This window comes from Pseudonaja textilis, chromosome 10 (assembly GCF_049901715.1).
Source record: "Pseudonaja textilis isolate UNSWEBS1 chromosome 10, rPseTex1.2, whole genome shotgun sequence".
Taxonomy (NCBI): Eukaryota; Metazoa; Chordata; class Lepidosauria; order Squamata; family Elapidae; genus Pseudonaja; species Pseudonaja textilis.
Window position 1 is genome coordinate 16,153,065 of NC_141999.1, and position 19,827 is coordinate 16,172,891.

General features: G+C 38.4%; 2 protein-coding genes and 1 non-coding gene across 8 annotated transcripts; 2 read left to right on the top strand and 1 right to left on the bottom strand.

Moving 5' to 3' along the window:
* Positions 1-67: 67 nt before the first annotated feature.
* PPP1R8 (protein phosphatase 1 regulatory subunit 8) lies at positions 68-9,107 on the top strand. 6 transcript variants are annotated; one of them, XM_087939872.1, is made up of 7 exons: positions 68-674; positions 2,102-2,162; positions 3,750-3,903; positions 4,099-4,319; positions 4,972-5,116; positions 5,466-5,530; positions 6,727-9,107. In XM_087939872.1, exons 4-7 carry the CDS (start codon positions 4,254-4,256, stop codon positions 7,078-7,080), a joined length of 630 nt encoding a protein of 209 aa, XP_087795998.1. In that variant the 5' UTR covers positions 68-674; positions 2,102-2,162; positions 3,750-3,903; positions 4,099-4,253; the 3' UTR covers positions 7,081-9,107. The 6 variants fall into 6 exon arrangements, with proteins under 6 accessions (XP_087795998.1, XP_087795996.1, XP_087795995.1 ...); XM_087939870.1 differs by having other exon boundaries at positions 68-162; positions 4,057-4,319; XM_087939869.1 differs by having other exon boundaries at positions 68-162; positions 4,057-4,319; positions 6,730-9,107.
* LOC113437741 (small Cajal body-specific RNA 1) lies at positions 2,858-3,025 on the top strand. The gene has a single exon (XR_003374283.1).
* Positions 9,108-11,230: 2,123 nt separating the features above from the next.
* RPA2 (replication protein A2) lies at positions 11,231-18,112 on the bottom strand. The gene is made up of 9 exons (XM_026702428.2): positions 17,957-18,112; positions 17,318-17,409; positions 17,135-17,236; positions 16,203-16,316; positions 15,812-15,886; positions 14,462-14,575; positions 14,084-14,197; positions 12,990-13,084; positions 11,231-12,053 (listed from the first exon to the last, which is right to left on the bottom strand). Exons 1-9 carry the CDS (start codon positions 17,970-17,972, stop codon positions 11,969-11,971), a joined length of 807 nt encoding a protein of 268 aa, XP_026558213.1. The 5' UTR covers positions 17,973-18,112; the 3' UTR covers positions 11,231-11,968.
* Positions 18,113-19,827: the final 1,715 nt, after the last annotated feature.

Here is a 19,827-nt window from a genome sequence, read left to right on the forward strand (position 1 = left end):
CTGGGCGCGATGCATGCTGGGATCGCAACCCTCCCGCCAGGTCTTCCAGCTTCCCGGCGTGCCGTGCGTCCAGCTGAATGGGGGCAGTCACAAGATGGCGGCGAACGCAAACTCTGCCGGTGGCGGCGGCGGTAGCCTCCCACTCTTTGACTGCCCAACCTGGTGAGGGTGGGGGTGTGTGCCGTTGGAGAGCGGGGAAGCGACTTGGCCGTGCAAGGGGGCTGCGTTTTCCTTGGGAGGCGGAGCAGCATCCTAAAAGAGGGGAGCGGGTCCGGGGACGGGAGGGGTAGCAGCCCCTGGAAGGGAGGACCGATTGAAGGGAATCCCCTCAAGATTGGTCCTTTGAGCGTTCCAGTGTGGCGCTTCGTATGTGAAATAATTGGATGGGGAGGGAGGGGGAAAGTGTTTTTAGCTTAGGCAGAACACATGTTTTCAATCTCCAAGGATGCTTCTGGTGCCTCAGAGGGCTTGCTACTTATTGATGTGCCTCAGGATAGGGATGGCGAAGAAGTTCAATATAGGACGCCATATGATAAGATAAGGGCAGGCTGTATGGCTAACTGAACGGTCTTTGTGAAATGAGAGAGAGTAGGCTGCTGAGTATGGACAAATGACATAAGTTTTACTTTAAAATCTCTGAGCCTGGGAGAAATCAAAATATGCTTTCATCCCAGGTATGTTACTGAAGTCCTTCATATAAACCTACAAAATGAGGTTATGGTGGGGAAATTGATTTAGGCAGCATGGACATTCATTTGGGATAATTTGGACATCTTGCCTCAGTTGTAAGAATCTGAATAATGGATGGTAGTGATTGAATGTACAGTATATAAATATGTATTCCTTAGATCAAAGTAGTGGTCAAGTAGAAAGTTTGAGTTTCAACTTGTTAGCAAGGTTTTGTATTTTAATAACAATAGTTACAGCTATCAACTATGTCACTTATGTGATTTATTATTAAATTGTGAGACTTAGTGGCTTATTCTTTTCAAATAGCTCAGCTTGGGAATATGTTGGGAAAGTTCCATCATAGACTTCACTGTGTATTTGCTAGACTTTACAAAAGAGAAATGTGAAAGTGGGAGATTAAAGCAGCAATTGAAGAGCTGCCAAAATGTGCCTTAAAAATGCAAATGTGCTCAAGGATTTTGTACCACAAGACCCACCAAGGTTTTTAGAGAAAGAGATTGGCATTTCAAAGATAAAAAGTCATCTATATTGTACCAAAACAATTATTTGTACCATATCCATTGTTTTGACCTTAACTAATGACAACACAACGGGGACTCTTGACGTCAGCATTGGAGATTGTGTCTTTTTCTGTAGTGGTAAATATGTGCATCCAAAAATAACTGCAATAAGCATTTGAAATATTGACTGCTCAAAAAGCTTAACATATATTAACAGTTTTAGCTGTTATACAACTGTTTATGTCTAGCAGATTTGGGAGAGCATAAAAGTTAAAATACTTTGTAGCAGAGGCAAGATCTGAACAGATGTTAGATTGTTATGTAGTCATGTTATGTAGTTTTGTCTCCCAGCCACATCCCATCCTCTAAATCAGGCATATAAACCTATACATTACAGCAGTATGTAAGACTGTATTTGTAGATACATTTGTTTCCTTATATGTTGAATTCAATAAATAAATAACCTCTCCAAGTAGATGCTGTCACCAAAGGGCACTGTAATAATTATGATTCATGCTGTTTCTCACTGGTCTTCCAGATGCTTCCAGGAAATCCATACATAGGATATACCTATTTTGTCTCCATATCTTGAAACCATATCCCTAAAAAAGGGGATATGGAGGTTTCATGACCTGTAGGACCAAATTAACAGATTTTCAGTTTCCTATTCAGGCAACCTTCTTAAGGCAATTGAGTCATAATTTGTTATATATCTAAAATATACTCATGAATGCTCAGTTACACTAAAGGTTAGGGTCAGCACTGAGCATAATTGACTTTTTATGCCCAAGTTCAGGTTCTCCCTGTCAAAGCAACTTGTGGTCATTTTACATCTGTTGATAACTTCAGAGATTCCAATGGCTACTTTAAATATTCTTAAACAAAATATTTTTCTTGTGTTTGTTTCCTAGGGCAGGAAAGCCTCCACCAGGGTTGCACTTGGATGTAGTCAAAGGAGACAAACTTATTGAGGTATGAAAATAGATGCAGAAAATTTGAGTACAAGCCAGGTGACATACAGTATTGAATAGCTGTACAGCTTATCACAGGCAAAAAGAAAGACTGAATATCTAAAACCTTTTTTTTAGTTTTAGATTGTCTTGGCTATTTCTAGCAAGCCATCTGAATTGTTTTTCTGTTTGACTTGCATGTGGCTATTTGCATCCAAGTATTCAAAGATAATGGTGCTTTTACATTATTAGGTGTGAATGTGTACCCACATATTTTATTGTTTTAATAATTTAGATTACTATTTGGATCCAGAATGAGTATTTTGTGCAGAAATCTGTTTTGCAGGATTTCAGATTTTCAGCATTCATTCTTTGGTTAGAAGGTATTTGGATACTTCATTCTTATATTGTTTGTTCTCCATTGCAATACTGTCTCTCTTCCAAATCAGAAAACCTTGGTTGCTGCTACTTTAAGAATCTGCATTTGGATGTAATTGAAAGCTACAATTAATTGAATCATTCCTGGTTTAATTGCAGTGTGGCTTGTAAGAAAGAAAGAAGGGAGCAATATAAGGACTAAGCAAATGACTCATGCATTTTCTGATAACTTTCTCTGGTTTGTCCAAATATCCCTAGAGTGGGAACACTTCTTAAGAAGAATGTATTATCAATGTGTAACTGTAAATTATAGTGGTATTTTGCTTCTACAGATATCTTAAGCACTTGATACTAACCAAGCCATCTGTGCCTTAGTTCTCATTTAGAGTTCAAAGGTGAAACTAGTGATTGGCTGGGTCTAAAAAGTGCAACATCAAAATTAAGCCATGAAGTGATTAAGCTCCATGTGTGGAGAATCACATCGGGTTATAACTCAGAGGCACAAATGAGTTTTCAGTTGTTGATGCCTTTAAGAATGGCAAAATAATTATTAGCTTTTCTGCTTTCCCATTTCTTTTTCTATAACTTATGTAACTCTGGAACATCAGTTTGCCTACTTATTATTCTTGTTCGTAAAGTTGTTCAACTGTGGTAATTTATTTTTTCTGCAGGTATCATTGTCATTTAGATCAGTGATGCCCAACCTTTGCGGTTTGGTGGCCAGGCTGGAGGGGGAGGGGAACCGGGCTGCGCATGTGGCAGGCTGGCCCACACGTGCATGCTGCTTGGCTTGTGTGAGCGGTTTATTGGCATGCACGCGCATACACACAACTCAACCGTGCCTGCCCGCCATTTACATGAGTTGAGCTGCGTGTAAGCCTATGTGCTGGCCTATGGCCCAGTTGTGAATGGGCCATGGTATGGGCCATGGCCCAGGGGTTGGGGACCCCAAATTTAGATAGGTAGAAATTGTCCCATACTGGAAAGCAGTGTCACGTGGTATTAATAATTTTATATGTAGATTAATTACCCTATCTACTTGCAGATAAACCAAGAATTTTAAGTTCAAAATATATCCCAAAAATTGGATTTGACTTGTTCTTGGATTGTCTTATCTGCAAATACAGATAGACCTTGCTTAGTGGCTTTTTATACCTAGGCCAATGATTTTAAGAAAGTATAGGCCTCCCCCCAAAAAATCCACCCATTTCTCTTTGTTATCTTCTCACAGAAACTGATCATCGATGAGAAGAAATACTATCTCTTTGGTAGAAACCCCGACCTATGCGACTTCACCATAGATCACCAGTCATGCTCTCGGGTCCATGCTGCTTTAGTCTACCATAAACATCTGAAGAGAGTTTTTCTTATAGATCTCAACAGCAGTAAGTTGATAAACAATGTCCAGGGCATCCTGATGGGGTGTGCAAGTATTTTTAAAGTAACTAGATAGTATGGTGCACTGGTTAAGAGGGAGGAACACACAAAAATTAAGGAAAAAGACTGTGCTTTAGGTAGTATTTTAGTAACATGATTAGTATTTGTTGCTTTTCCTCTCCTTCTTATTCTAAAATGCATAGCACATGGCACGTTCTTGGGCCATATTCGTTTGGAACCTCATAAGCCGCAACAGATTCCCATTGATTCCACGGTTTCATTTGGTGCCTCCACGCGGGCCTACACCTTGAGAGAAAAGCCTCAGACATTGCCCTCGGCAGTGAAAGGAGATGAGAAGATGACCAGCGAAGACGACGAACTCAAGGGCTTGCTTGGTCTGCCGGAGGAAGAAACAGAGTTAGATGTGAGCACAGTGTTTCACCTGCATTGTGGTATCCATGTTATATATCTAGTTTATGAAGGGGACAGAGACCTTTTGGCTTGAACTGTGGCTTGGCACTAGCACCTGAGTAGAGCTGTGCTATCCTTAAAAGTGGAGAGGGAGGTTCCTGTCTGACAGATTTGCTGTGTGGCCCCAGGCAAGAGGAAAATAGTAGTGACCAAATTCTTCCAGCCAGATTCTTCTTGCTTGTTTTATCTGGGGATATCTTCTTCAGTGGGCCAAACCAAGAGCTGCTCAAGTTTGCTCTGATCCCCTTTTGAAGTTTACTCTTGATTAGGGTTTAAAAGCTGTGTAGTCCCTCTCAAAAAATGGAGCTGATGTTTTCGAATTTACATTTTGGTAGCAGGTTTTAGAAGACAGAATAGATGCCTAAAGCTTTGCCATATCATAAACCCCAATATTCCTCCAAAAAGGAAGAATTTCCCCCCAAAGGTTTACAATGCCTCTTTTCCCCTCCTAGTAAACCCCCATAGAAGGATAAAGTTCTGTCTGTTCCAGAGATATCGTGATTGCCACAACAGAGTAGGAAATTATAGCACAGTTTTCATCACCTCAAATTGTTAATCCTTTAAACTGTACTGTAATAGCAATCTCTTTCTCTTTGACATCTTAGAACCTGACAGAGTTCAATACGGCCCATAACAAGAGGATTTCCACATTGACAATAGAAGAAGGGAATTTGGATATCCAGAGACCAAAAAGAAAACGAAAGAACTCACGAGTAACATTCAGCGATGACGATGAAATCATTAATCCAGGTGAGTAATGTGGGCCAGGAATAAGCAACCCAGTCCCCTTCTGATGGTTGGAATTACAATTCACCCCTTCTGGCTATCATGGTCAAGAGCTGCAGTTATAGTGCAAACCATCTGGAGGGTACCCCATCACCGATCCCTGTGGACCCGTAGATTGTTCCTAAAGAACGCTGCTTGCCTTGTTACTTGCATGCAAACATGTATCAATATATAGATACTTTCCTAAAGAAGATAATTAACGTAATGCCTTTCCTTTTGGAAAGACTTGCATTAAATTCTTTCAGTGCTAAATATACTCCTAAGATTCCATTTATGATTAACTGCTGTACTTCAATCTCTTTTATTCCTACAGAGGACGTGGACCCTTCCGTTGGGCGTTTCAGAAACATGGTACAGACTGCAGTAGTTCCAGTGAAGGTATGTAACTAAGTTGAAGAATATAGCTGATATGGCTCTTTAGTGTATTAAAATAATATGGGCATAGTCTAAGCACTCTGATTCTTATTACTGCTAAATCGGAACAAATATACTGTCAGTATTAGAACCTGCATTTGGATCCTAATTAGATTTTTCCCAGTGGACTATGTTGCCAATTAGATTACAATTAATTTTTGCCAAGGACAGAAATATGTAAAGAAATTAGGTTTCAATAGAACAGAAGAAGAATTGAATTCATCAACAATCATCTTTTGTTCCACAAAGTGAAAAATAACAAATATAATATAAAGGTCATCCAGATGAAAAGCTGTGGAATTCCATTTTATATAACAACCATTTTCCCTGGTTACCAGACTGCAGAAATACAGATGATTGCCTTCACTCTCCCTTTTCTGTGTTGCCAGGAAGAAGTTTTAATCAAGATTCATTTCCATAGTTCACAGCTTGCTTTGACATGCAAATTAAAAAGTATTTCTTCAGTAATGGTTAGAAATTGAATTCTACCCATGCATCACTGAACAGAGGGCTACCTAACTTTAAAGAAGAAATAGATTCACAGAGAACCAAATTCTCAGCTGTGAATTAAAATAGTTCTCTGTGAGGTTTTAACTGCTAGGATACAACTGTGAGAGGACAGGCTTAGATATGACTTGATAAAGATGGAAAGTGCAAGGAATTGAAATTCATGACCTAATTCTGTTTTTAACCTTGTTAACAGTGAGTTGGTATTTTGAAGTGAAAAATTGTCAGGCCCAAAACCAAGAATAACGTGTTAATTCTTCCGGGATGAGTTCCTTATTGCTCACACCTATAGAAAAAAAAAATCTTGTCAGACTGAAGACTCTCCTATTTGCACCTTCTGCAGAAATGTCCAACCCTGACAATATTTAAGATTTGTTGGACTTCAGATCCCAGAATTCCTCAGCCAGCCATGGGATTCCACAAGTCTTAAAGTTGCCCAGTTTGATCTACAATATATTCTGTGAACTATATGGTGGTAGGGGGCTGTCTTCACCCTCTCATACATGATGCCTGAGCGGAGTAGCCTCTTACTTCTCTGGCATGCACGCCCCCCCCCCCTCTTCTGGAGACCCACCTCCTCACAAAAGCTCAGATCCTGCTAAATGTCTTTGCATTTGGGACACATTTTAATTCCGTGTGTTGTTTCTCGACAGAAGAAGCGGATGGACAATTCTGGCTCCTTGGCTGTGGATGAGGCTGCAACTCGTCGCATGCAGAACTTTTCCTACAGTGGAGGACTGTATGGAGGCCTGCCTCCCACCCACAATGAGGCAGGTGCCCAGACACACACCATTCACGGCACAGCGCTCATTGGGGGGTTACCAATGCCCTATCCTAATCTTGCCCCGGATGTGGACTTGACTCCGGTTGCCCCCTCCACTGTTGCCATGAACCCAGCTCCCAACCCTGCTGTCTTTAATCCCGAAGTTGTGAATGAGCCCAAGAAAAAGAAATACGCAAAAGAAGCTTGGCCGGGCAAGAAGCCGACCCCTTCTCTCTTGATCTGAAGAGCCAATCTGAGTCCCTTCCGGGAGGCAGGAGTCAGAAGCCGGAAGCCAGGCGGGGAAGGGGGAACTGTACAAGTGCAACCACAAACTCTCAGACTTGGGGTCACAGCCAGATTTTGGAGGGGCTTGTGACTCCCTTACACAACCAACCTTCAGAAGAGTTCAAAAGGTGTCTAAGAAATGAAATGCAAAAATGTATCTCTCACTGCCTGTGGAACCACATTGCCTGGCAGGTTCTTTTTCCATTTACCAGACATTACAGTGGCCTATTTACTTTTGTTCTGGCATTATTCGTGCATTTAAGGGCCGCTGCCCTTGTGTATATGTTGCAGCTGTAGAAATGGCAGGTGGTTTGCTGCTGATAGCGTCCTGGTTCTTTTTCTTTTCTTTTTGGGTCAGCTGGTCTCAAAGGAACACCCACCCCCTCGCCCTAGCAGAAGTTCTTGACACTTCCGTAGTATTTTGACAAGCACATCAGTAATCATTTTAAGTCAAATACCATGTGTTGCTTTTGTATCTCAGGATTATGAAGTGCTTTTAGTCTAGGTAGAATTCTTTGCATTTGCGAGGTAAACTACCATCATTTTGATGACTGCAAACCAAATTAAATGGTCATGGAATTAATTGCTTTTTGACATTCTTGATTGGAACTACTGAGAAGATTATGACCATTTCAGATTTAGTAAAATTAGATTTAGTAAAAAATTTTATGACCAGTCCTTAATAGAACAAGAGTTACCTAATAGCCACATTTTAACTATGTTGATGAACCAAGGAGTAAAACATTCAGCAATAATCTTGTATGATATTCAGATAGCATATTAAGATTAATGCTGTTTCCCCAAACAGTTCCTTAGCCCTGAAATTGGTCAGCCAGTTCTTACATCAAACTGCACATTTTAAAATCATTGCTTAAACTCAGCTCCATCATTCTGCAGTTAGTTTTGTTTTAACTGAACAAAAAAAAAAAAGATTTAAAGATTTTCATTCCTGTTCCAAATATTTCAAGCAAGACTTTGCCACTGACTCAATGTATGAACTGTGTATCCCCAAATAGCTATTAAATGGGAGGTATATTGTCCCATATGATCTAATCTAGATACTCTCAAGACTGCAAGCTAGTGATCATCCCTGTTCTTGATTCTGGGTATTTAGGGGCACTTCACAATCCTTTGTAGCACAAGAATGGGCAGGTGTCATATGTTATAAGCACTTGGTCCAGTAGATTTCATCCATGACTTCCCCCAATTAAAATTGGCAATGTTGAATGAGCTAATAGAAGATGGCTGTCATTTTGGAAACTTTGCAGTTATCCAAAACTGCACCTCCCCTCAAAAGTATTGTATCGGATAATTTAACTATTGCAGCCAAACAGTTCCTTGTAGTTGTACCTGCCCAACCTCAACAACTGCTCCCCCTGTGGTATATTGGATTATATCATAATTGGAGTATATAGTAGATGGATACTTCTGAAATGTCTGGTTTTCTTTTTCATTTTATATGGTAGGCCTCTTAAAAAATGCAATTAAAAAAATTATGTTAAGTAACATAATACTTGGAAGAAATTGCTAATGACTAATGAACTTTGTCCTGTACTTCAAATCCTCTCTCATTTCATTTGCAATTTTATCTCATTGGATTATTATTACTTTTCCCAAGGCTGTGGAATGGTTCCTTAATTTGTGGGGGTACCTGTTCAATATGGGATGAATTTAAAACACTTGAACTTTTCCTTGCTTGATTTTAAAGTAAGATTTAAGAAAAAAAATAGTTGGTTCTTGCAAAATACATCTCCTGGGAATTTACTATGTGGTAGCATTGGCCCTGACCTCCCTGGGATAGTATAGACTTGTCTTTTCAGTTCTTTGAAGCCAAGCTTGGCTGAAATTGGGGCAGGGAGGGGAGGAATTAAGTGTGTGGGGCTCTGTACAGACATTTGTACATTTGTGTAATAGGCCTTTTCACACTGTTGAGCTTTTTATCTGTAACCTTTATTACACTGTAAATTAAATGATTGTTTTGCCAAATGGAGAGTTTAATGTGTATTCCCAGATTTCACAGGGTAAAAATTACTAATTTCCATTCCATCCTTTTTTTTTTAACCTTGCTCTCTTTAACGAGAATATTCAAAGTAATATACCATGTTTTTAATATAATAAAATACGAAAGAGTTGTGGGGTGACAGTATGCTGTGCTAATGCTTCTAGGAAGCCTTCAAGTGGGATGTAACGGTGATATTCCCATGCTGTTCTTCGTCACTGATATTGGATGCATACAGGCAGTCCTCGTTTAACAACCATGTTAAACAATCATCACATAACTATATGATGAATAAGTAACTTTAAACCAAGTCTTGTGTTTACAGATGTGTAGAACCAAAGAAAAAGCTGAAGTAAGATCACAGTCAGAGTCATGGTCTTAGTGACTGCTTCACTTAGCGATTGAGTTGCCAGTTGTAGTTGTGATCGCTAAATGAGGACTACCTTTATTAATTCTGAGGATTGCTTAAAGCCATTGAGACAAGACTGCTAACGCTGTGGATTGTTCAAGCCTGTCTTTAAATTACATTGACAGCGCTCACTATTCTGGATGGCAGTGAATTCCAGTTTCATCTAGTACTTACAAAAGTACAGTACCCACATTTTTAGTAACATGAATTCATACTTCCCATCTCTTGTCCATTCTTATTTTTTCTCAACTAGAGTACCAATTCTGTTCCTTGAAAAAAAAGCTGTTACATTCCTTAAATCATTTGCCCGTTTTTTCAGGTCTACAATACTATTATAGTTCGTGTTTAGAGACATGAATTGTATGCAGTTTTCTAAGTGTGGTTGTACTGAAAAACTCAGAGAAATGGGCCATAATACTGATGAATCATTGTGTCAGACTGTAAATGCTACATGGATCCTCGTATTTTTCCAGGAAATCTAGAAAGGATTATTTTGGATTAAATCCCTTTTTGGATTATTCTTTTCCGGCTGTACTTTGGGACATCTGCATCTCTTCTCTTGGGATACATATCACTAAAATGTTCTATTCGTACAGGAGCCGCATCACCCAGAATAAACCAAGAGAGAGACAAGGTCATATTTCATTTCCTCTTACTGGGAAAAGTGATGTCTTTTGGTAGTCTGCGTCAAAGTGTTTTGGTGATATGAAATTGGAACAAATGTCATGCATGAGATACTTGTGTGCCAGATATTAAGAAGTTAAATCTTGCTTCAAAATGAAAACAATAGTTCACAAAGGGTAGGAGACATTCTACTTTTTACAAGTGAGATACTAATTAGGCTGCTGGTAAAGGTAATTCAATAGGATTTTGGGGGTGGGTGGGGGATGGGTATCTTCACTTATAAAGGTAAAGGACAAGCTCAAACCGGAAGAGACCTAGAATGCAAAAGTACCAGTACATTTAAAATCTGGGCCAACCCAAGATACTTCAGGCAGCTGCAAATGCTCTTGATCCAAACAACTTGAGGTGCATATATCAGTAATTGCCAGGTCTGAAACCCAAAATGACACATGGGCACATACATTCCCAACTAAGTTCTTTTATTGTTTCCACACTTGTAGACAGAATCTTGGCCAGACTAAGCAGTCTTATCTACATCTACCATGTATTCTATATTAGGAGGGGCTGTCTTCAGCCTTCCTTTCACCCCTCTCATGCAAAATGTGTTGTCTCTTTCTACTCTGGACTGCAACCCCTCCGTCCTCTGAATCCACCTCCTTGCTACATTCCATCACAATAAAGGTTGAAATGTTGAGGTAAAAAGGATGATCCATTGTCATTCGTGGAAAGTCAAGAGTGACTTGAGATAAATCATTGTTCAATTTTCCTCACAGGGTGGTTGTAGAGGACAGCAGGGAGATGAGAGGTAAATATGAACTAATGGAGGAGAGGCAGGTTTTAAATCTAAGAAACAAATAGTGCTCTAGAAAACCATAGAAATTTATTTACTTATTTTTTTAAAAAACCTACCATCCTTCCCATTTATGAGAATTAGGAAGACTTAAACTTAGAAAGGCATAACCATACAAAATAACCCTGGGATACATCCTGCCCAGGAGTTAAAAACATGGCATTTTGGTCCAATTCTGACCAAGCTTTTACATTATTCTTTCAACATACTTTGAGACACAAGGATACTTTCAGAACAAAGATTTTATTATATTTTAAACATGTATTAGATGTCAGCATTGTCATCTTAACTTTCAAAAATGTTTACATTCTCAGCCAGAATTTGAGTATGTAAACTACATTAGTGTCTGTACATGCTTGCATCAATAATTATGTGAATAATCGAATCAGATTCCAGGATATGTGTTAATTCTGCTCTGAATTTAAAATAAAACTGTTAAACTAATAATAAATCTTAATCTACTGTTTGCAGTTGAAGAATCCATCCCCAAATCAAATTGCATAATTATGTTTAAGTAGGATTTCTGAGTTAGGCAAAATCCAATATTGTACAAGGCTGCATAATGTGATTCTACAGAGTTATGGGGGCTTCAAGTGTACAAAATTGCATAGTATAATATTTAGCTAGAAGAAAACAGAACCTGGAGCAAAGTCAAAACATTCTGACATTCCAAAGTTTTTATGAAATGCAAAGCATCCTAGATTGAATATCTACTGAGAATAAACTACTGCTATATTAGTAAAAAAATACTTTTTAAAGGAATGGTTCCATTTACAGAAAAAGCTAAGGAAGTCTTAAACCATGGCAACCCCTTCTCCACAAAACAGTTGGATGGAGGCATCTGTCCTAGACATGTCCCCATGTCCCATTCAGTCTTATGTCAAGAGTACTGAGACTTAGATCACGCAAAACAGTCTTGGATCTTCTAAAACTTTGGACCCGGATTATTATAAATCAATCAGACCTTAGTCAGCATCTGTAGACTTGAAATGTTCATCATCAATAGTGGAGTATATATGTCCCTCACTGCTAAGAAACTCAACAGCTTTCCTGAATGGAAGAAAGGGAAAAAATAATTTCTTCAGTAAAATTTGAAGTTTAAACATTATAACTAAAGAGCACCATGGAACAATACATATTTTATATACAATATAACAAGGAAAAAAATCATATGAAGAGAGTGAAACATACAAAACCAATCAGAGTATAATTAAAATTGCCACAATTGCTGCTGCCAACCAAAATAAAGTCAAAGCTGTAACAATACATAGCATGCAGACTAATCCTGAATAGTGATAAAATGGATAAAATGAAGATAAAAGTAAAATCATAACATGAATTCCTTGTGTGTCTAATTACACTTGACCAATAAAGAATTCTATTCTATATAAAATTACTAGGCAATACATAAAACAAGAAAATATCAGTTCATTAAGAGGCGAATCTAAAAACTCTTTGACAAAAATAAAAAGCATGCATGTAAGAAGTGATTAACTATTCCAAAAAAGTTATTACAAAGAAGTTTAGGAAAGAAGGGGTTTAGTCTGAGGGGAAAAACAATTATTAGTAACATTTTGGAAGAATGTCTTGATCTTACATCTCCCCACTCCAAATTTAGCTCCTGTCAGACAATAAGAAAAACATCCAGAAATACCTTGGATGACCTGGCATTTTCTTTCATGTACAGTATTAACAAAACATAGGTTACCAAAAAAGACAGCATATGATGCTGCGAAGTTATTTGAAAGAATCAAACTTAAAATGCAAAAGGGTGAGGACTGTAAAAATTGTTTGATGTGCATTATCCTGGCTATAGAGCAAAAACCCTTGATAGGAAAAATAAACTTGATCCTAATTTTGTTTTGGAGCAAGAGTTCACACAGGTGTAGATTTCAGGTTTGAAAGGAATCAATACGACTTCCTTTTGGTATAGGAATACCAATAGCCTAGGTTGTCAAAAACCTAACTTCCCAGTCTGTTACGTACTTGAGCGTTGGTAGATTAATATTATGCAATTGAGTTTTCAGATCATGAAGACTTATCCCTTCGGTTGTCATGCAGCTTTTAATCAAATTCAGAACCTTCAAAAAGCAAGAGTTCACACAGTTATTCAAAGGCAAACGCAGAAAAGACCTGACATAAGTTTAACAACAAAAAGCCCTATTAGAGTTATACAATAGCAAAGTAATACGTCAATATACAAGTTTCCATTTTTAACCTCCAGCGGAAACATGCAGTGATATAAAAATGAACAGTCACAGCAGTCTTTCTTCAGATGTACAGTTTTAGTTTCATAATGAAAGTACACATGCCAGCAAGACATTTTTATTGAATACCTTTCACTTCAGGATTTGTTCCTGTGTTTTAAAAAGTGTTGGGAAAGTTAGTTATGCTTAATCGTGACCTAGATGTACACCATTGCAATGAAGTTTACCTGTGAGAAATCCCAGGAATAGAGAGGTTTATGTGCAAAAGTGAAACTAGTTAGTAGCAGGTAAGAGTATCCAATCACTCCTGTATATGCATATGGAGAGATGTTTAGGAAGCTTCATAGAATAAATTTGCTGCCGTGCCCAGAATTGATCTGGCAACTGGAGAAAGCTAACCACCGGATTACAAGAACACAAACGAGCAGTCAGATGAGGAGACCTGAACTCATTGGTAGCCTCACATTGCAGTGAACAAGGACATACATTCAATTTTGCAGCTACTAAGAATGTTAGCCATGCAGATACAAAGATAACCAGGGACATGACTGAAGCCTGGGAAATGGGTCCCTTATCAGCTAACAGGAATACTGATTTACCACCAGCTTATCAGGTACTTAGGAGCTGAGAGCTTGGCAGCACAAGGAAACAACAGCCCATCGCCAACCATCAACGTACCAATCAACCAACAGGAAGACACCACATAAATACGACTCACAGAATAGCCCAAAGTACATATTCCGGAAGAGAGACGTTCCCTGAAAATGGGCTCCAGCATGAAGGCTCAGAAGACCGACCCAAATTGGATTTTGCAACATTATCCTGGGACATGTGTATTTGCTTCATTCATGACCTGGTAGTAACTATACCTACCTGACTCTGGTGTGGTGTAAGACCATGCATTGTTAAAGTATCATTTCCTCCGGCATTTGACATACTGCTCATCTCAAATACACCAAAGGGCTGAGGCATTTTTGAAGATTGGGGCTAAAAGTCAAGGAAAAAAAATGATGGCCAATTAGGGTAATTATGTATATTTCTGCATGTGTAAAATAGAAATTGGGCTCTAGCCACCTGTAAAAATGCAATTTGTTACAGCTCTCTACAATTTTAAAACAGTTTGCTCCCTTCCACAACCTGGAACCATCTCAATATATTAAGATTGCTTCTTCTAGGATGGCAAGCCAGTTTGCCTAAGCATATGTGAATAGGCTAGGAAAGGTTAAATTAGTGTTTTGCTTGCCCACATACCGCGTTGCTCTTTTTGAGGATCATGTGTGCGTTGACAACTTCAAGCAGATGTGTAGTAAATTCATTCATATCTTCCAGGGGCATAATCTTGAATGCAACCAGGCTCTTTTTGTTCTGGAATTTTAAAGGAACATTAAACATGTTTTGGCCACTGATTCTCAAGATATACTTTTCAAAATAAATTCCAAATATTCATATTTCAGAGAAAAACAAGCCTTTTCATGTAAACATATAAGCAAATTCAATGTTTTTTAAAATAGCACTAAGAACATTTTTCTAATAATGTGCATAATCAGTAAATATTTACTCCTTTTAGACTCTTCTAAAAATTTAGATTTGTCTTTTAAGTTTCGGTTCTTTAAGGATTTTAAGTAACAAAGTATTGCAAGAATACTTTATTTTTGTCATCTTCAATAATATTTCTAATGAACTTTACATGCTGTATCTACCTTTAAAAATTCTCTATTTCTACAGGAAAAGCAATGTTCGTTTTTCTAATAGCCAATGCTGCTCATTCTAATAATTTTGACTAACTTACCTGGGATCAAAATGTAGCTTTTTGACCAGTAATTTCCTAGTTCTCCAAGAGGATTGTTTTATTGGTTTTTAGTTTTAGGATAAGAGACCTGATTGAGTTAGTGACATTATCATCTAAAAAAGTAAAATCATTTTACTTTCCACAATGTAAAACAATAAATTCCTGCCTAATACTTACCTTAGAACGCTAACTGGATTTTTCAGAGGTGACCAATGTCTTTTCTGTAAGATGTTATTTCTTTATTTCTAAAAACAGTTTTGTTACTTTTACTCACATTTACTTAAGTTCTTCTCTATTCTCATGCTTAGGAACTTACCATCATGACTCCAATGCACTACTGCTTGTAATTATTTTTAAATGTATTGTACTTTTCTATAGCTATATTGTGCTTTGGCTCATACTACAAACCATACCTTAGTTTGCATTAACCGAAGCTGGCTGGATATTTTAAACCAAACTGGTTTCCTTCTCAGGCAAACAAGAGAAAAAAACTAAGTACCGATAGTAAAATCTTTGCTTAAGATGTAGCTAATTTATCTGACTGAGTTAAAAATGAAATACCTATTGGACTGTAAATCACAGAAAAATATCTAAATGAAACAGATTCTCAACCATCAAGGAACACACATCACATGCACAAACCTACTTGCCATCTTCTCATCTGACAGAGCCACACATAAAACAAGAAGACAGCACTTGCATGTATTTTATTGAGGGAGCTCAAAATTAATTCAGTGTTTTTGCTAAAACAGAATTATCCAGCACTACGTGGCAGTTCTCATTTTCAAATGTTTCCGTCGCATGGCTCTTACCTGGAAAGATCGCAGATGACCAGCTACTTTCACATAGGTTCCTGGTGGAACAACCACATTTTCACTACCCTCCTCCTTGAATAAAAAGAAGAGACAATGATTTCTTGGCATTTACCAGTAATTTTTCATAAACTAAGCAAATCAACCTAGAATGGCAGGATTCCATTATCTTACTTTACCCCAATGGAGAACCAAAGCTAAGGGAGAGCAAATTACAGATTCTGCAACAAATGTTATTAAAATCCACGGTCCTTCCAAATAGGCAGCACTTATGGCTCTCTCTTTTATTATTCTAAAATGAGTATGGATCTGAACATGGACTTCCTAATTTCTATAGCTGCCACATCATACTACATCTTTTCACGTATATCGAAGCCTATGAGATACTTACATCCGTGTCGACCCACTGTCTCACATCCATCGGAGCTGCAGTCATGTCATCCACTTTGTAGAGAATATTTGTTGGAGCTTTTTCAGCATGCCTGATTATGCCCACGATAATAACCTGCATGATGAAACAGATGCAAATCTCTCAAATAAATAAGATGGTTAAGTGGTATCTCCTACTAATCCTTATGTTAATTAACACCGCAAATGTATACATCATGAACGGATCGTGATTTGGCACAATCAGATGAAAATGTGTCATTAGAGAGAGGAAACGTTTAAATAAAACCTTTGTATAACAATCTTGGCAGAACTAAAAATTGGAACAGTGTTTGGAAGCTTCAAATGATATGAATATGGCTGCGTGGATAGTAAATGGTGCCAGTTGGTCGGTGCATGTAATGCCACTATTTTGTGAGCCATGTCAGCTGCTGTTGTGCTTCTGATGTGATTCAAGGTGCTGTTTGTTACCTTTAAAGCCTTTCCTGTCTTGGAAACAGGTTACCTAAGGGACTGTCTTTCCGATTGTTTCTACTCATCCGATCTGGGTGTGACAGGATGGGCAAGTTCCAGATCCCACTGGCCAAGATTGCCAGGGCCCAGGAAGTTTTCTGCCACAGCACTCACCCTATACAACATTCTTCTTCTGGAGATTAGACCCTATTGGCCTTTCATGAGGCCCTAAAGATCTGATTTGTCTGCCCAGGCCTGGGACCCCAAATGCATAAAGGGTCCAGACTCCCAGCTCTGCTGGAATATCTTCTCAGCTGCTGTGTTTTTGAAGTTTTGTATTCATGAATGGAATTATTTTTCAATTTCTTTTAATACTGTGTGCCACCCAGAGTCATTTTTTGTGATGAGCAGTCATACAAACTGAATAAACATAATAAATCAATAATAAAATGTATACATAGTAAAGGCAATTTTGAAAATTACCTGTGAAAGTTCAACTTCACGGACCCTGAAAACATCATCCAATTGTTCCGCTGAAAATAGTTGCGATACTGTACAGGGTACGATATTCTGAGCTCTTGACCTCTGCAAATATGAAATTTTTACACTATAATTCTTTTACTGTCGCTTTTTCAGAAAATAGGCTGGACAGAAAGAAGTACATACTGATTTCTTTTCACTCTGGGTTGCAGAAGGCGATGTAAATCCTCCAGGCGATTGTGTATAGCTAATATTGCCATAATTGTTATCATAACCTCCTGGAAAGATAATAGGAAAAAACATAAAAAAAACATTTTTCTTTGCATTTTTCAGTCTCTGAATTTTTCCAAACTAGCTAAAAATGCATAGAAATACATTCTATATTACTTTTTTCTTCATTAGATATTAAAATAAAACCAAAACTAAAAATACGATGAGACTCATGAGCGTCTGCAGGGGGGAAGGGAAGAAAATGAGGCACCTTGAGTACTTCTGCCAGATAGACCCAATTACAATCTCATTATTTACACAATGATATAATAATGCCCGGATTTTATTTTAGTTTACTGTATTTTATTTTATGCATCTTTAAAAAAAAAATTATTGTAAGCTTCCTAGGATCACATCCGTGAGATGGGCGGCAATATACCACGAATAAATAAATGGCATCGTTTTTAATGTAATCGTGGTGACAAACGAAAGAAGAAGGAAAAAAGAGTACAGCTCCCATGAGGCACAGCCGTACAGGCTGCGGATGATGGGAGTTGCTCCCCCATTGCCGCCTTCCGAACTCCCGCATACAAGAAACGCGCCATCCGCCCTCACCGTGACCGGACCACATGCTGAAGAAATAGGAAGACCCACGCGTGGAAAGGCTTCGCGGTTAACTCCGGCTACCCCACCCCCCCAAGCCCACGAGCAGCTCGCTTACGCCCTCGCGCGTTTTTTTCCGACACGCGCGCAAACACGGGCGCTCGGGATAGGCCACTTATTGTCATTCCCCCTGCTTTTCCCACCTCCTCCTTTACTCCCAACCAATCGATGGATGGGGAAACCGAAAGGGGCGGGGCCTTTGAGGAGCGTGCCTGGAGAGGAAAGCTGGCCGAAATAGAGAGAGAGAGAGAGAAAGAGAGATAAAATTAGAGTGGCGCATGCAAAAATACTGTAGTTCCGGAACTACAACTCCCAGAATTCTCAGGAGGCACACAGAAGAATTGATATTCTGAGAATTGTATTTCTGGGGAAATTTACGGGATTGATTAAGTGAACGATTTTAGCTTTAGCTAACCGATCTCTTTATGGAGGGGTAGTTTCTTCAGCTCTTTGTATCCCCCCCTAGCCAGGTCTGATGGGCTGTTTCCTTAAAATAGGAAAGAAGCTGAAGTTCCTGTAATGTTATATTAGCATTCAGATTTTATTTGGGAAATTTTGTTTATTATCGGAAAACACACACTTCTGTTATGGCTACCAATTTCCCTGGCGTTTGGCCATACCATTTTTGAAAAGCAAGCCACAGCACTTTAGATTCATTAATGGAAGGTTTAATCCCTTTTTAGATACATATAAGCTGGTAAGACTCTTCAATTTTTTGTTTATTTACACAACTCTGTTGTGAGTCTTGCTGGCTGAAACTCGTTTTTAATGAAACTCGTTTTTTAAATACAAAATTGGGGAATGCCTCAACTTTATTATCTATGAAGAAAAAGGAGCTGCCATCCACCTGCACTAATGTGTAAAAATTTCTCCGGATCCTTTGCAACTTTCTAGAGACTTCTTTTTATCTCAATGTTTCAAAGGTCTGAAAAGATTTCAGCACACACAAAAAATCTATTTTTAGCACCTGCCTTTTTTTTAACATAGCCCATGGGTGTTATTTCATATATAAGGATTAGAACTGCATCTTTCCCTGTGAGCAATGCCTTTGAAACATTCCTGCATGGATCTCTTTGTTGAAATACAGATAATAGATGTGCCAGATGTGGACAGTTGCAAGTTAGCACCTGGGAAAAGCGAGAACAAGATGTACCCAAGTTTTACATTTCAGAAAGTCAGTAGCAAGTGGCACTTTACAGAAGATTTTGGATAAACAAGTAAACTGTTGAACAAGAGTTAGAAATCGCTTTCCAACCTGGTTTCCTCCACGTGTGATAGAGTGTAAGCCATCTGTGAATTTCTGAATTGATCTGTTCATTGCTCAACTCAATTTTGAAGGGACTATATAAATAAATAAATAAAAATTCATGGAATTAATTTGAGCAGCAGCATGTATAGCTTCTGTCCCAAATCTACATAATCGTACAAAAAATAGGAGGAGGAAGTATTAGGTATGCTCCATACCTTGTTTATTTACAAATATAGTAAAGCTGAGAAAGAAAGAAAGAAAGAAAGAAAGAAAGAAAGAAAGAAAGAAAGAAAGAAAGAAAGAAAGAAAGAAAAAGAAAATGGATGGTTGGATAGATAGATGATAGATAGATAGATAGAACAGTCTATATTCGTATTTGTAACGCCTCTATTTTAAAATGGCTGGGGGTCCTTCCACAGAGAAAAGTAAAAGCACTTTTAAATCTTTGTTTGAGGCAGCACCCCTCGCCCCCCCACATGCCCCCCCCCCGCTCCTTCTGTAGAGAGAGAGAAGACAGGAAGGAGCAAGACTGCTTAAGGCAAAGAAATGAAGAAAAGAGAAAATGTTTTATCAG

Excerpts from the sequence above, each read along its gene's own strand:
- PPP1R8 (XM_087939870.1), top strand. The coding sequence starts at position 95 with ATGGCGGCGAACGCAAACTCTGCCGGTGGCGGCGGCGGTAGCCTCCCA. Across the intron at positions 3,904-4,056 it reads TCTTATAGATCTCAACAGCA|TATTTGTTGCTTTTCCTCTC; the intron begins GTAAGTTGATAA and ends TAACATGATTAG. Across the intron at positions 5,117-5,465 it reads CGATGAAATCATTAATCCAG|AGGACGTGGACCCTTCCGTT; the intron begins GTGAGTAATGTG and ends TTATTCCTACAG.
- RPA2 (XM_026702428.2), bottom strand. Across the intron at positions 17,237-17,317 it reads CCCAGAGTGAAAAGAAATCA|AGGTCAAGAGCTCAGAATAT; the intron begins GTATGTACTTCT and ends TCATATTTGCAG. Across the intron at positions 15,887-16,202 it reads GACAGTGGGTCGACACGGAT|GAGGAGGGTAGTGAAAATGT; the intron begins GTAAGTATCTCA and ends TTTTTATTCAAG.